The following is a 13,953-nucleotide window of genomic DNA, read 5'->3' on the forward strand; positions in this document are numbered from 1 at the left end:
CTCCCAAGTAATGTGCTTTATATAAAGTCCTGTGGGATAAAATCTGTATCATGCAACATCACTGTATCTATAAAGTACGTGTCCCATACTGTTCAGTACTCTGAATAGTAAATCCCCATTTCATAAACATGTTTTGCTCAAATCACATTGTTTTTAGGCCACGGGCAAGATGGACGAGAGCCAGTTCGTAGCTGTCACCAGCACCAATGCTGCCAAAATCTTTAACCTGTATCCAAGAAAAGGCCGGATTGCTGTAGGATCGGATGCTGATGTTGTTATTTGGGACCCTGATAAGGTGAAGACTATAACAGCCAAAAGCCATAAATCGGTAAGGACAAAAGGAAAACCAGAAAGAAAAAAAGAAATGTCACTGTTGCTTTTCAGCTGTTAATCCTAAATCATGTGAACACCAAATGCAGGGGATACAGAGGAGTGGAGTAACTGCCTGCTCCTATTCTGAAATGGGTAAATGTTTCAGGACATGAAAGTGTTGAAATCCTGCATTGGAAGCATTGAGATCAGGACGGATTTCTTTTCTCTCTGCGTATACCCTTGCACTATGTATTTTTTTCATGCTTTAGGCAGATCTCTAAATATGTGTGAAACAGCAGCTCTGTGAGGATAAATTTAAAACCAGCTCATTTTTTTTGTTCACCTGAAAAGTACTTAATATTATAAACTGCATGATTAAATCAGCAGTATTCTAAACTATGAGAGATGATGAAATGTTTTGATAATACAGCTCTAATCAGCTTCATGAATCGGATTTTCTGTTTGCCACATACTTCTCTGCCCTTAGAGCAGAGTACTAGAGACTGCTAGTCTCTGATTTTGACTGTGACAGGTTTTACCTTATATGTTGTCTATCTTAAAGTTATCTTATTGCTCAGTGCTTTGATCTTTCGCATTGGGGAATTCTTCCAAAAGTTTTACTGGAAATCCAGTAAAGCGTTTTATATTAAAAAGTCAAAACCACTTAGAAACCTTTAAAAAGTAAATTTAGGTGATTCAGTTTCTATTTCTCTCTTGGGATATTTCTGTATTTTCAAGAAAGTAGTAATCACATCTACCCTGTCATTCCCATTAAGATTCAGGCTTTCCTGGTCCTTTCTGGGCTTTTTCAGACAGAAGTATGTGTGCTGGCCCCTTTGAAATTCACTTACTTGAAAGTCACAGCAGATGCATGGCTGGACCAGGTCCTCTGGGTATCCAGGAGCTGAGTCACAATTTTCCTTCATATTAAGGGTACCATAATGCTAGAGGCTCTGGAAAAATACGGCAAGTCTTCAAAAACAAGTGAGAGAAAGCCTTGATGGAAAATGAGAAATGGAAGGAAAAGTCTGATCCAGGAAAGTCTGACCAGAAAAATCCTTTAAAGTAATTTCATAATGCGTTACTTTTCCTTCATACAAACCAATTTTATACATTTATTAATGGCTGTTATCTAAAACTATGACTACAAATACAGATTATAAGTTACTAATTGAAAGAGATCTGGCAGTGAATATGTTGGTTCATCCTCAGGCCATTGAATACAACATCTTTGAAGGAATGGAGTGCCATGGTGCCCCACTCGTGGTCATAAGCCAAGGGAAGATTGTGTATGAAGATGGAAACCTGCACGTAAATAAGGGAATGGGCCGCTTCATCCCTCGCAAACCTTTCCCTGAATATCTTTACCAGCGCATCAAAATCAGGAATAAGGTAATGTCAAATACTATTTAATCTTCTTTGTAGCCAAAACCTCTTGAAACCACAGCAGTGTAGGTTTTTAATGTTACTGTGCTAATATGAGTCCGTTTCAGATGGATTGTATATGACTTGTTCAAAAAATGACCACAAAACTAGTTCCTCTGCAATTGTGAACTGATGTAACACCATGAGCTTCAGTGTGTAGAGCACATAATTGTCAGTTGGGCATAATTGCCTTCTGTCCAGCTGTGCAGGCTTTTGAAGGGAGGTAGAATAGTGATAGAATTTACTTTCAGTTAAAATTCAGGAAAAGATAAAGCCGCTTGTGGAGGAGGGTTAAGCAGAACAAAACCAGAATTTTAAATTGCATACTGAACTGCGACACTGCAGAGAAGAAAAGCATGTAAGCCAGAGATACTCATTATATTGGGCATCTCTGAACTATTGTTAGTGCATTTGCTGAGCTGGGTATTTGCAGCATTCATAACTCAGAAAACTTTTCTCTTTTGATAAATAAAAGGCTTGGGAAATGAGCAAAATTAAGACTGGGTCACTTCTGGTTTTGAGTTGTTATATATTAATTTGAGGTTATTTGGAAATGGCTTCTTGCCACTGAGCAAGAAAGTCACTGTGAGAGCATAGATAATGAAAAAAATTTACTAAAATTCGTATTTTCTTCAACCAAGCATGTATAATAGACTGTGAAACTGGCAACTGAAATTAAGTCTGTGAGCAGGTTGATAGTTTCTATCTTTCGTCATTTATGATACAAATTCTGTCAAGCTGCAGAAAAAAGGTTTGCACTTCTTAGGAGAAAATGCCCAGTAAAAAGGAAATGCACCTGAAAAAGTTTTGCAGAATACCAGTGTTGCCTTTTTTTTTTTTTTTTCACATAATCCATGTAGATGACATGGGGCCTTCTCTTCACACTCGCACCTCAAGGGTTTTAGCTCTTGGAGTGCTATATAAATTAGTGATGATGTCATTAGAATACTGAAACCAGCAGGTTAAAAAAAAGTATCAGAGAATAGTGTCTTGTAGCAGGAGTTTGCACAAAAGTAACTGGGCTAAGTAACCTGTGTCTTGCAAGTGGGCCTGGATTTTGGGAGACCTTTGATACTTGGGCCAGGTGTGAAAAAGGACTAAGAAAGGGACTGCTGTTTTTGCTCCTACAGCTCCCTCTGCTGCCTGCCCAGAGGAAGGGAGAGCAGATCCATGACTGCATTTTTTTTCCCCACTGTCAAATTTTATCCATTGGAAATACTTAGAAAAACCCAATCATGGTCGTATCAGCTGCCATATGATCATGTCAGTGCACGACAGAGGAATATAGAAAACACATGTCAAGCAAGGGACTGCAAGGCAAGGAACTGCCACAGGTTAGCAGTATAAACTTATCCCTGGAGCAGGGATAGAGTATAAATTTGTGCCTTTGTGGGTCCCTGGAAGATGCATTCATTGCTGTGGTTGGCATCTGCTTTCTTTCTGAGCATTAGTTTTGGCTCAGCTTGCAAGACGGTGGCTCTTCTGAGCCTGATGTCCCCGTCACCAAAAGCAAGGAAAATGCATTGATTTCTGTGAGAGCTGGATTAAACCCCTGTGAATAGTGTCTTTCTGTACAGTGTTTTAATTTCGTTTTTAACCTGTTGGGGAAATGGCTCTGAAACCGTAATCTTGTAGTCCCAGACTTCTGATCTTTTTGATGAGCTTTGGATTCTGCAATTCAATGACTTCAGGCTCTTTCTGAAAATTGGAACTGTTCTTATTAAAATATTATTTCCTAGATGGCTATGATTTTAAGGCCAGTGAAGTTGTTTTGATTGTCTTTTCTCATATTCCTCGTAAGAACTGTACAGGGAAAAAATGTGGAAACCTTGAAGTGAAATCAGAACTCAACTGACAGATACTTTATTGACAAATATTATAAGATGGGTCCCATGCCACAGCGTGGCGTACAATTGCTTTTCTAGTTGATGACAAGAAGTTGAAACTTCTGAAACTTTTGAAATTTAATTTAAAAATTGCCATCACTTTTCAATGAAGAGAATTGAGATCTTTGAAGGGGAGGAGCAGAGGGAATACAGGTAGGAGAGAAATTGCTGCAGTTGGTATAGTGGGTATCAGTCTGTTACAACCCAAGTGTAATTTGGCAGTGGAATGGAGAGAGAAAATATGATTGTGATTGATCTTACGTAAAATAAACATCTTAGGTCAACCTTTGTTCTTTTGAATCCCATTTCACCTCACTGATTGTGAAGAAAGCCTGATAAGGATCTCTCTCATAATTTATATATATATATAGAAATGGAAGGAGGAATTTGTAATTTCCTGTATATATAAAGCAAACTGCAGCTTTGCTTTATATATAGCAGAATATAGCTCTGTGCTCAGTGCTCTCTACATACAGACAGGAGTATCTTTTGGCAGCACTATCGGAGCATTCACTGTCTGGATTTTTACTCTCCTCTTGATCTAGGTGGGAGGACTGCAAGGAGTCTCCAGAGGAATGTATGATGGGCCTGTGTATGAAATCCCAGCTACGCCAAAATATGCAACTCCTGCACCCTCAACTAAATCCTCCCCTGCCAAAAACCAGCCCCCACCAATCAGAAACCTCCATCAATCCAATTTCAGCTTATCAGGTAAGTCAGTCTGACTAATGAGAAACATTTTAAAGCCATGAGTTTGGATTATTGGTGATAAATTTCAACCATAATTACTTCTTTAATAAAATGTCAAAGGATTGTATATACTCATATACATGCATATACTTACATACACACACATGCACTCACACACATATATACACATGTATATATACACGTTTTTATGCATTTTTCCCTAGGAATATTTTACACATTGCCAAATATTCAAGATGCTTGCAGTTTGAAATTTTTCTGCGTCAGTGTTCCATTACTATTTACCTGGCCCACTGCAATTAGCTGAGGTCTCTGGTTGATGTGACTGAAGCCCCTTGGTGGTGTGTACAGCTGGTGGGACTTGGGTCTGGTGCAACCCTTCTGTCTCAGACAGCTCAGATGCTACATCACCAGAAGCTGCTAGACATGGAAACCTCCACTGTCCTTGTCCTTGGTTGTAAACCATGTGCAGAAGTCATTCATATGCAGATTGGAGTATTTCTTACCCTCTTTGCTCTTGGTGTCCAAAACGTTTTCCATGGTACATAAGAAACAGACTGGAAAGTCATCCTTTGGGGTTGCTGGAAATAATTCTTGTCCTCTGAAGACAATTACAAGTGTTTCAAATCCTTGTCCTTCAAAAGTCTACAGCCCCAGTGGTGAATAATGCCTCCATATGGTGTTACAAAAGTCATTGGATTTTCTCCCTTGTGGGAGCTAATGGTGGAGTTTTCCTCCCTGACAGATCCTGTCTTAGAAACTAAACAAAACTTCTGGAAGAAAATTCAAGGAAAGCAAATATATTAAAAACCTTTCTAGTGAGTTGAAGTATATTTTTGCCAATATACCTGGGGCCATGGTGACATATACAGATCTATATGAATCTATATAAAGCAGAAAAAGTGCTTAGAAATTTGACATCTTAGTAATAAAGAGTAAGTGGGATTTTCATAAGCATCTGAAGCTGTGGTTTCACAGTCCACTGCTGGATCTGTGTACTACCAAGGCATCTAGTGGTACAAATTTGATCCAATGATGCAATCACACATTACTGTGGTCTTTGGAAATTAAGCAGAACCAGAGACTATGATAACATTTTAAATTACTCCACATATTTATGGTAGTCTTACATTGCCTTTAGGAAACTGAGTGTGATCAGGCAATATTTAGCCTGTCAGAAAGCTTGCTGTCCCCTTAAGCTTAACCTTTCAACATTTTAAAATGCAGTTTGAAGTGGGAGTTTACATCAGCTCAGTGCTCCTTTCCTCATGGATGTATGATTGCTGACATCAGAATTACTGTACTGTTTCACATGGGCTCAGTAGAAACAGATACTCTAAATCAGTGACATAGTTTTGAAAAATCCAGTCTGCAAGTACAGGTTTTGGGCTTTTTTTTGTAGTTAAAAATACTTTCTGTCAGGGTCTGATCTCGAAAGGGAATCCAGTCCATAGCCTGTCATGGGCTCTTCTTCAGGTCGGTGGAATACAATTCCCCGTGTAGGGTGAGCATCAGTCTGATCCTAAACATTTCATCCTACACTTCCCATTCAAGACAACTGGAGTTAAGGCACAGAAATGTGCCTTGAAGATCAGTTTAGCATTTCAGTCAGAGGTCGGCTCAGGAGAAACCAGCACATGGTCATGTGAGAGAAGCATAACCAGGTAAAATCTCACTGCTGATGGTTTATTCCTTTTCATAGCTTTGTTTCCTCATTCTCTGCTGTTGCAGGAGCTCAGATCGATGACAACAACCCACGTCGTACTGGCCACCGCATCGTGGCACCTCCTGGTGGTCGCTCTAATATTACCAGCCTTGGCTGAAAACTGATGATGGACAGAAACACGAGGATGAAGGATTATGGGAATAATGTACATTCCCTTCAATATCTGTGTTATTGAGCCCACAGTTTTATTTGGTACTAATGGAAATAAAAACAAAAATGTCTTTCTTTTTTTTTTTTTTTTTGTATAGAAGAGGTGATAATAGTGTGGTGTGTTTGCTTGGAACTACTTGCCTCACAATTGTGCTTTCATGCCATAGTCACCTTAAAGCATGGTGCTTCCATTGCCCCTTTAGTGACTACAGGTTTTAGCTTTGTCTTGTAACTGAATGATGGTTCCTTTGCACCCTTTCGCTGTATTAGAGTAGTTAGTGCATGTTACTGAGTTATTTATGCAAGTTGCATTCTGTGAGTGAGTCCCTTTAGAACACGTTGCCAACAATTGACTAGACACAATGCCAAGATTAATGTCTGTATTTGAGAAACACCACCAAAAACACTTATGAAGGAAGAAAATGGCCATCTTGAAAGTAAGCAGTAGAGTAGTATAGGCAGCTTCTGTTTAATCTTTAATTTATTATAAACCCAAGAAGCACTTCTCTCAGACACAGAAGATCATCGGGACACGTAATGACAAATGGTCTCCGTAGCACCTGTCTGTTCCCACTCGGTACATTCCAAGTCTGTGTCCTTCTTGTTTCCATTTTAGACAGAGCCATAATTTTTACATACCAATGCCATTGCCACCCCTGCAGGGATTTCTCCACCTGGGCAGTAGTGCTCTCCTTCTGCATGAGATTTTTGGTACTTACAGATAATCCAAGTTGCCGTCGGATTTTTAAAGTTTTTTGTACAAACTTTTTCCTTTGTAATCACATGCATTTTTACTTACTCTACCGTATCAAGATCTACTAGTTGTGGTTCAATTTCTGAATTCAAAGCTTGTGAAATAAAAGAAATTAATTGATGGGTAAGCGTCCTCCTCTGCTTTCCAGTGCTGTGACTCAGTGATTGAAAATTTAGAATGGAGAAACTCAAGAGAAGTTGTCTCTTAGGTTGACACCGTACCATAGAAGGAAACTCCTTAGATCACAAGTGTTGTTAAAGACATCATTACAGGTGTCTGCATACTATATGTCTTAAGTAAATGGAGCTCACAGTAAATGTACGTACTAAAAATTGTACTTACTAATGGTTGGTCTCAGAGGTCTTTTCCAGCCTTAATGATTCTGCAGTTCTGTGACACTGCAGCTGCCTCAGTTAACTTTCTCCCAAGACCTTCAGGTCTACATTTTATTTGCCTGAAGTGGTAACTCATTGCCATTATCCTCATCTGTAGTACAGAAGCAGTATGCAGTGCTCCAGTTTGACCTAAGCTATATTTGATTTCATACTGGTTTTCTCTGCTGATCCATGCTGTCCTGGCATGGCATGAAGAAGACATGCTCCAGGTAAGGTGAGGAAAGTGGACTTTAATTCTGTCTCTGAGAACGAATGAAGTTTTTTCTCCTTGTCTTTCTGACTCTCTCACAAACTATGTAAAGAAACCTTATTTCCTGTCACTTTTTACTTGTCTAATTATGTTGCAGATGCTGTGGGAGGTGTGGGCTACAGTGGAGGTGGGGTGCTAAGAGATTAAGGAGGTCAGCAGAACACCTTCCCCTGTGCCACTTTGCCTTTGTCTACACTCCAAAACTGCACCAGGAAAAGTCTTGCAGCAGCGTGGTGCCACTGTAATGGTTGTATCTAACCACCTGTCCATCCCATCCACAGAGCAGTAACTCGGGTTGGCACAGACAACTTGGTGATAGCCAGGTGCATGTGGGACATAAATGTTTTGGGAAGTAGCCTATCTGAAGCCTGTCATTCTGAAGCCAGTATGCCATCACCTCTGGCTTCCCTGGGAAAGGAACTGCTACCCTGGAAAACTCCATTTGGGTCATCTTGGTCTGAAACCTGGCAGCAAAGCTGGTCTGAACAGCCAGCTTTTCTTTGGCTCTGGGCTGAACCAGTGGAGAAACTGCAGTTCAGTCTGCAGTGAACTGAATTGATTGCTCCCAAAAAGAGGAAAATAATGCTTTTCATGAACAATCCCTTCCGCTAAGAATTCAAATTCACGTTTCCTGTTGCCTGGAGAGTACTCTTATCCCCAGGTCTGCTGGGTGGTTCAGATATTTTATGACATGAATTAAAATAAATTGCTCACTTGGTGGTTCAGGTTTTTTATAGGAAGTAAAATAACACTAGCAGAGAAGCCTGAGGACAACCTGCCCTGGAATAACCTACAGCCTAGCAGGTAAGGCAGTCCTGAAATGTCACGTCTCCATCTGCACTATCCTATTCCAACCCATTTGCTGTGAATGTTGACAGCCAGCAATGGTTTTTGTGATGTAACCCTGACAACAGAAATACAGCTGGTTTGTGAAGTGACGCAGCAAATTTGACAGTGTGAAAATTTCGAAACTGCTGATTACAATTTCCATAGTGCTTTCCTTGCATGCTTTGGTGCAAGTAGGAATGGTTGCTCATCTTCAAATACAACTCCTACTCAATGTATGAGGCTTATCATGCTTGAGGTGGTAGAAATGATCATTCTGTAACCAGTGTTGAGATTCCATTTATCCTGCATGCTTAACAGCATCGTAAACCAAAGAACCCTTTGCCTACAAGCTACTTAAAGATCCACTGTTAACATGCATTTATTTTTTCACAGTGAAGTGTGATTAAATGCACATGTGGGTGTTTGAGAGGCATTTCATGGTTCAGTGCTTCTGGTGTGAACAAGACTGTGCTTGTTGGGTCAATGTGACTATCCTACGATTTCTCCAAGGAGAAATACCCCAGTGTACCCATGAGGTTCATAAGCCCCTGCAACCTGGCCACTGCTGCCATGGGGCTGCTGAGGGGCAGCCTGCAGGAAGCCTGTGGATCCTGTGCTGTGCCAGAGTCTCTGCTCTGAACATGCAATGCTGCCTGGATGTGATTCAAGCAGCAATTGTTTGGAGCACAGGCACCCTACGTGGATGTTACTGTGATAACCATCAGAGCAATGGCATCTGCCATTGCTCATGGAGGGTTAAATAAAGCAAGGTTAGTGGTGCTTCCCTTACCAGCAGGAGGCCTATTTCATAGCAATGCCTTTGCCCCTGCATCACTAACCTGTCCTGAAGAAAATAAAACTAACAGTAAAGAAAATGTGGATTAGCTGGTGATCCGAGGGCATCCTGCAGAATAGGAAACTCTACTTGAGTTTGCTTCCTTGTAGGAGCACCAAGCTAGGAGATGTTCAGTTTGTGAACTTGGGGGTGGGGAGCTGCTGCTACCTCACTAAAGTTGGTTGCAGTGCAGAGCTTTCATGCTTTCTGAATCATCAAGCTTCTAAAAATTTGCAGCAGGTTATGACCTTTATATACTGGATGTAGCCCTAATGGTGTAGAACGCACTCTTCCTTGTTGCTATTTGCAGACCACTTAAGTCCCTATGACCAGCCTGAGGATTATCTGTCAATCAAGTGATGTGGAAGAGAAGGCTGGATCCATAGATCACCAAGGAGGTGGCAAGAAGAATTTGCTGTATTGTTTTCCAGGATTTCATCTTCTTGACATAAGCACTTGTCCAAGAAGAAAAAGTCTTCAGTGTACAAAATATCTACTCAGATATCTATCAGTTCATGTAAATATACCCTGACATTAATACCAGGTGTTACATTAAAAAGAATAACAATTAAAAATTAGAAATACTGCAAATCTGCATGATAATAGACAACTTCATAATTAGAATATCAGTCTGGAATAGCAAGGATTTAATTCAAGTTTTATCTTAATCCTGTGTAATTGCCAAGGAGCTCTGGGTATAAAAAAAATGTATTTTCATTCCAGGTTCAACAGAACACCGGATTTTGCATTTTTTTTTTTCGCTTCAGGAAGTGTCCATGAATTCACTGCTTGCATCTGAATTTTCACCGCCCTTAAAAATTCAGGGATGTCTGAATGCACCATGCTCTGTTCCTTATTTCCTTCCCTCTGCACTTAATACTAATCTGTTAGTCATTGTTCATCTACTCTTGGTAAAAAAATTAAATCTCAGTCATCTAAATGAACTGATCTTAGGATAGCTTTTCATCATGGTTGCGATGAACTTTGCATGAACTTTCCAGATAAATTTCAGTAATGGCAGTGAGGGGTATTGGGAGAGGGGTGTATGGGATATGGAATAATGTTACCCTCGATGTTTAAAAACAGGAGAAAAGAGGCATGACATTTTCCCCTAAATTTCTGCAGAAGTGTTTTTGATATATGCCTGTAAAGTATGATTAAAGCTCCATGTTATCCTTTCCAGAACAAAATAAAGAAAGGGTGCTTTATAGATTTACACTGTAAAGCAACTGTTTTGAGCTGTGACTGGACTTAATCTTCAGGGTCTTTTCCAACCTAAACGATTCTGTGATTCTGTAACATAACACAGAAGTTCAACAGTGCTTAACTGCAGAGCAACTGTTGTGAGTTTTGTTTGGCATTTGCTACACTTGTTTTTTGACCCAATTAAACTCTGTCTTATTCAGTATCTGCATCACTGACAGGGAGTGATGGCAAGTGCACGAAATCTGCTCATGACATTAAACAGGAACTCGGTGTATCCATGCAGACTCAAAGGAGACTGAGAAGTCAGTAACAGGGGCAAGAGAAGCAGGTGTTTTGTCGGGAAATTGCTAATATGACTGTGGGAGAAGAGAATAAAGGTCTGTAAAAACTCCATCCTAGGAAAGTCGGGCAGATGGAAGGCTGGGAGGTGCTCTCACCCACGCCTGGGGGGACTCGCGGAGGTCCTTCCCGGGATTCCCTGCCCGCCACCTCCACCAGCGAAGGGATGGAAACCTCGCAAGATGCCCAGCAGAGGGCACTGCTGCCCTGCTTTTGGAATAATCCGAACCTTTCCTCTTTTCTAATGGAGAGAAAAAAACATTTCAGCCCTGCCTAGCCAAAGGAGAGCAGTCCGGAGACCCCACTCGGGTGATGAGAGTCCCAGCTTGGGTAATTAGAGACCCGCTGGGGTGATTGTGCTGCAGCCAAACTGTGATGGGAGCCGCTGCTGTGCCGGGTGGTTTAAAGGATCATCAGCTCTAATGGTAAAAGCTTCCTTATTGCCACCTCTACAGAGGGGGGGGGGGGGGGGGGTAAAAGCAGAATGAGCAGCAACTAAAATGTCCAGATCAGGCAGAGAGATCACAGAGCTCAGATACCGAAATACCAGAATCAAATGCTTTAAGTGGTACAATTTAGAATTTTTTTTTTTACTATGCCTGGGGTGAAAATTAACTCGCTTTGGTAAACTTGTTTGTGTGGCAGCACTTCTGTCTGAGGCAAACTGCATAACTGATGTAGCATTGCCCATCCTGCACCAAAGGACATCCTTTTCGTTAGCAAAATACCATGTTTATTTTTAAAAAGGCATAAAACTTCCATTTCATGAAAACTGTAAGTTTGCTTAAGTGGGGGAATTTATTACACAATACAGGTGCTCTGTACAGCCAGTAAGAACTCCCTGCTTTGCACAATAAGAATTCCCATAGGAGAAGTAATGAGCATAACAAAGTATATTGGAAACAAAAGGGTGCACTTCAGGAAGAAGACTAGAAACTGAAGTATAAAAAAATGAAAGACTAAACTGGTTTTGTCTCATTTTTTCTGAAAGTAAGAATATGAAATCTGAGACAAAGGAAGAGAAATACACATATAAAAATCTTTGTACAAATATTAAAAAGCATACATAGCCCTGGAAGCACTAGAATGTAACAAAAGAGTGACCAAATGTCATATTTTGATGTACCAATACCATCTGAAGTCTGTTTACATATTCTTTACATTTTTATCTGGTTTTGTTAGGCCAAAGCAGAAATTACAAAATATTAAGACCCAATCTACCACATTTAGGGCTCAAAAGCAAATGATATATTGCTACTGAGATGAAACCTTACTGAGACACACCAACCTGGGCAATCAGCCTAGTGTGGATCAGTTCTACAAGTGCACTTTCCTCAGGTATATTCCAAATCTAAAATGATCTCCCCTCCACACTCCCAAAGCAATCTCAAAAAGCTTATAATAAAGACTTCCTTGTTCCCCCTTACCAAAATGAGGAGGGATGTTGTATTAACAGCTAAAGGAGGTCAAAATTGACTGTAGCTAAAAAAGATTTATCAATTATTGATTTTCTTCATTGTTCCTCAGCAAAGCAGCTCAGTAAGTATCTATAGCTGCTGAGATGCCCCAGAAGAATGCTTTGGTACACTCTGTTCAGACAGCTCATATAAAGGCTTTTACTACTTGCTGCCTTTTTTTTTTAACATATTTGAGTTTTTCCTTTGTTCAGTCTCCCCTTCATGTGGACTCTGTAACATCTCTCTGAAAGACATAAACAAGAAAAATAAAACAAAATCGTACACAGTTTTTAAAATGCTGTAATTCTTTCTTAAACTAAATTAATTTTGATAAAAGAAAGGCACTTGCCATATAACTTCTGCACTCACTGGCTTCAGCTGCCTCTGTTGAGGTGCCAAAGCAAAACTGCAGAAAGATAAACGTTCCTTTGTTGGGTCCCTGTTCCCTACACACGTATCCCTTGTTGGCTGTGGGAAAGGAGTGTGTGAAAAGGGTTGATGCCATCGGGGAAAGGAGCCATCTCCTGAAGTCAGTCTCAGGCTGAGGTCACTCAGGGGATAAATACTTTTCCCCAAAGGCCTGTGGCTCCTGAGAACCAACTGTTTGCTTTGCCTGTCAGCAGGATTTTCCCTGCTCAATATATCAAGCCCCAGCGACCAGCTGGCTGGTTTGATCTGCCCGTAGTAATCAGCTGGCATCTTTCAGGTTTGCAGCCATTTCTTCTCCTCTAGTTAGCACCCCAGCATAAGCCAACTGAAACATCTATCAAGAAAATCATTGTTAGAGCTGCTACCCTCATCAGCCAAAGACTGACGCTTGCCTTTGTTCCTGAAATAAAGGTGGAAGTTGAAAGCCTAAATACCACAGACCATATTTTGGTTGCTACATGTCAGCCTAGTTCCATTGAATTCACTTGTCTCTGCTGATTTATGCTGTCTGAGACTCAGGTTTAAAAAGAACTAATTAAAGGAAGCAGTATTTCTCATTTCTCTACCTATAATCAAAGTTATTTATAAAATACATAGCAGCACCTACAAGCAAACACAGATGAATTTCCTAACTTTAAAAAAAAACATGGGGAAAAACAGGTCAAGTACATGTGAGAAAGAACTGTTATGGAAAAAGCTTAGCTAATGCAGGCATTATATTTTGGGTTTGACTGACATACTTGCTTATGAAGTAGATTTTGTAGCTTTTTATTTAAAAAAGTAGTTTTTTATAAATTGGTTTTCACATATTTTTAGCCTCTACTGTACCTGCATGAGTCAGAAGTCAGTCCATGGGGCTCTTGAATATTTTCATGAGAATCATCTTTTTCTGCTGATTGAGGTGAGTGGAAGGTCTGTCTTCTGGACTTTATTTTTTCCCCTGAATTGCCAAATGCATGTGGATTAAAGAAAAAACAATCACATATAGTAGAGCTTGTTTGGTTTTGATTAACCTAAAGCAAAAAAATACCCTCTAACAGTTCAGACATAATGTTAGTATTCCAAGGAATTCACTCCACTTTACATCAGACTAGCACACTGCTTTTTTACCATTGGTTAGTTCTCAGACAGCAGAGTTTGAACTTTCACACTTGCTGAACACTGAAGTAAGTTTTCATAGTGCAAGAGTTGAAAGCTCTATATCATCTTAGCAAGTAACTGAAAATGGCTTTTTATTACCTGTAGCCAGAAGA

At 40.1% G+C, this 13,953-nt stretch overlaps 2 protein-coding genes across 7 annotated transcripts in view; one reads left to right on the forward strand and one right to left on the reverse strand.

The window, feature by feature from the left end:
* The window catches only part of CRMP1 (collapsin response mediator protein 1), a 50,581-nt gene extending 43,499 nt beyond the window's left edge, over positions 1–7,082 (forward strand). For all 3 annotated transcript variants that reach the window (XM_027642675.1, XM_027642676.1, XM_027642677.1), the window contains 4 exons: positions 158–328; positions 1,525–1,704; positions 4,169–4,334; positions 6,063–7,082. In XM_027642675.1, coding sequence (XP_027498476.1) covers positions 158–328; positions 1,525–1,704; positions 4,169–4,334; positions 6,063–6,154 — 609 coding nt within the window. In that variant the 3' untranslated portion in view covers positions 6,155–7,082. The remainder of the gene's footprint in view (positions 1–157; positions 329–1,524; positions 1,705–4,168; positions 4,335–6,062) is intronic.
* Positions 7,083–11,524: 4,442 nt separating this feature from the next.
* The window catches only part of EVC (EvC ciliary complex subunit 1), a 49,571-nt gene continuing 47,142 nt past the window's right edge, over positions 11,525–13,953 (reverse strand). For all 4 annotated transcript variants that reach the window (XM_027642734.1, XM_027642735.1, XM_027642733.1 and 1 more), the window contains 2 exons: positions 13,529–13,640; positions 11,525–12,515 (listed from right to left, as the gene is read on the reverse strand). In XM_027642734.1, the coding sequence (XP_027498535.1) occupies positions 12,434–12,515; positions 13,529–13,640 (194 nt within the window). In that variant the 3' untranslated portion in view covers positions 11,525–12,433. The remainder of the gene's footprint in view (positions 12,516–13,528; positions 13,641–13,953) is intronic.

The sequence above is a fragment of the Corapipo altera genome, unplaced genomic scaffold (assembly GCF_003945725.1).
Source record: "Corapipo altera isolate COAL_440 unplaced genomic scaffold, ASM394572v1 22, whole genome shotgun sequence".
In the NCBI taxonomy this organism is placed as follows: domain Eukaryota; kingdom Metazoa; phylum Chordata; class Aves; order Passeriformes; family Pipridae; genus Corapipo; species Corapipo altera.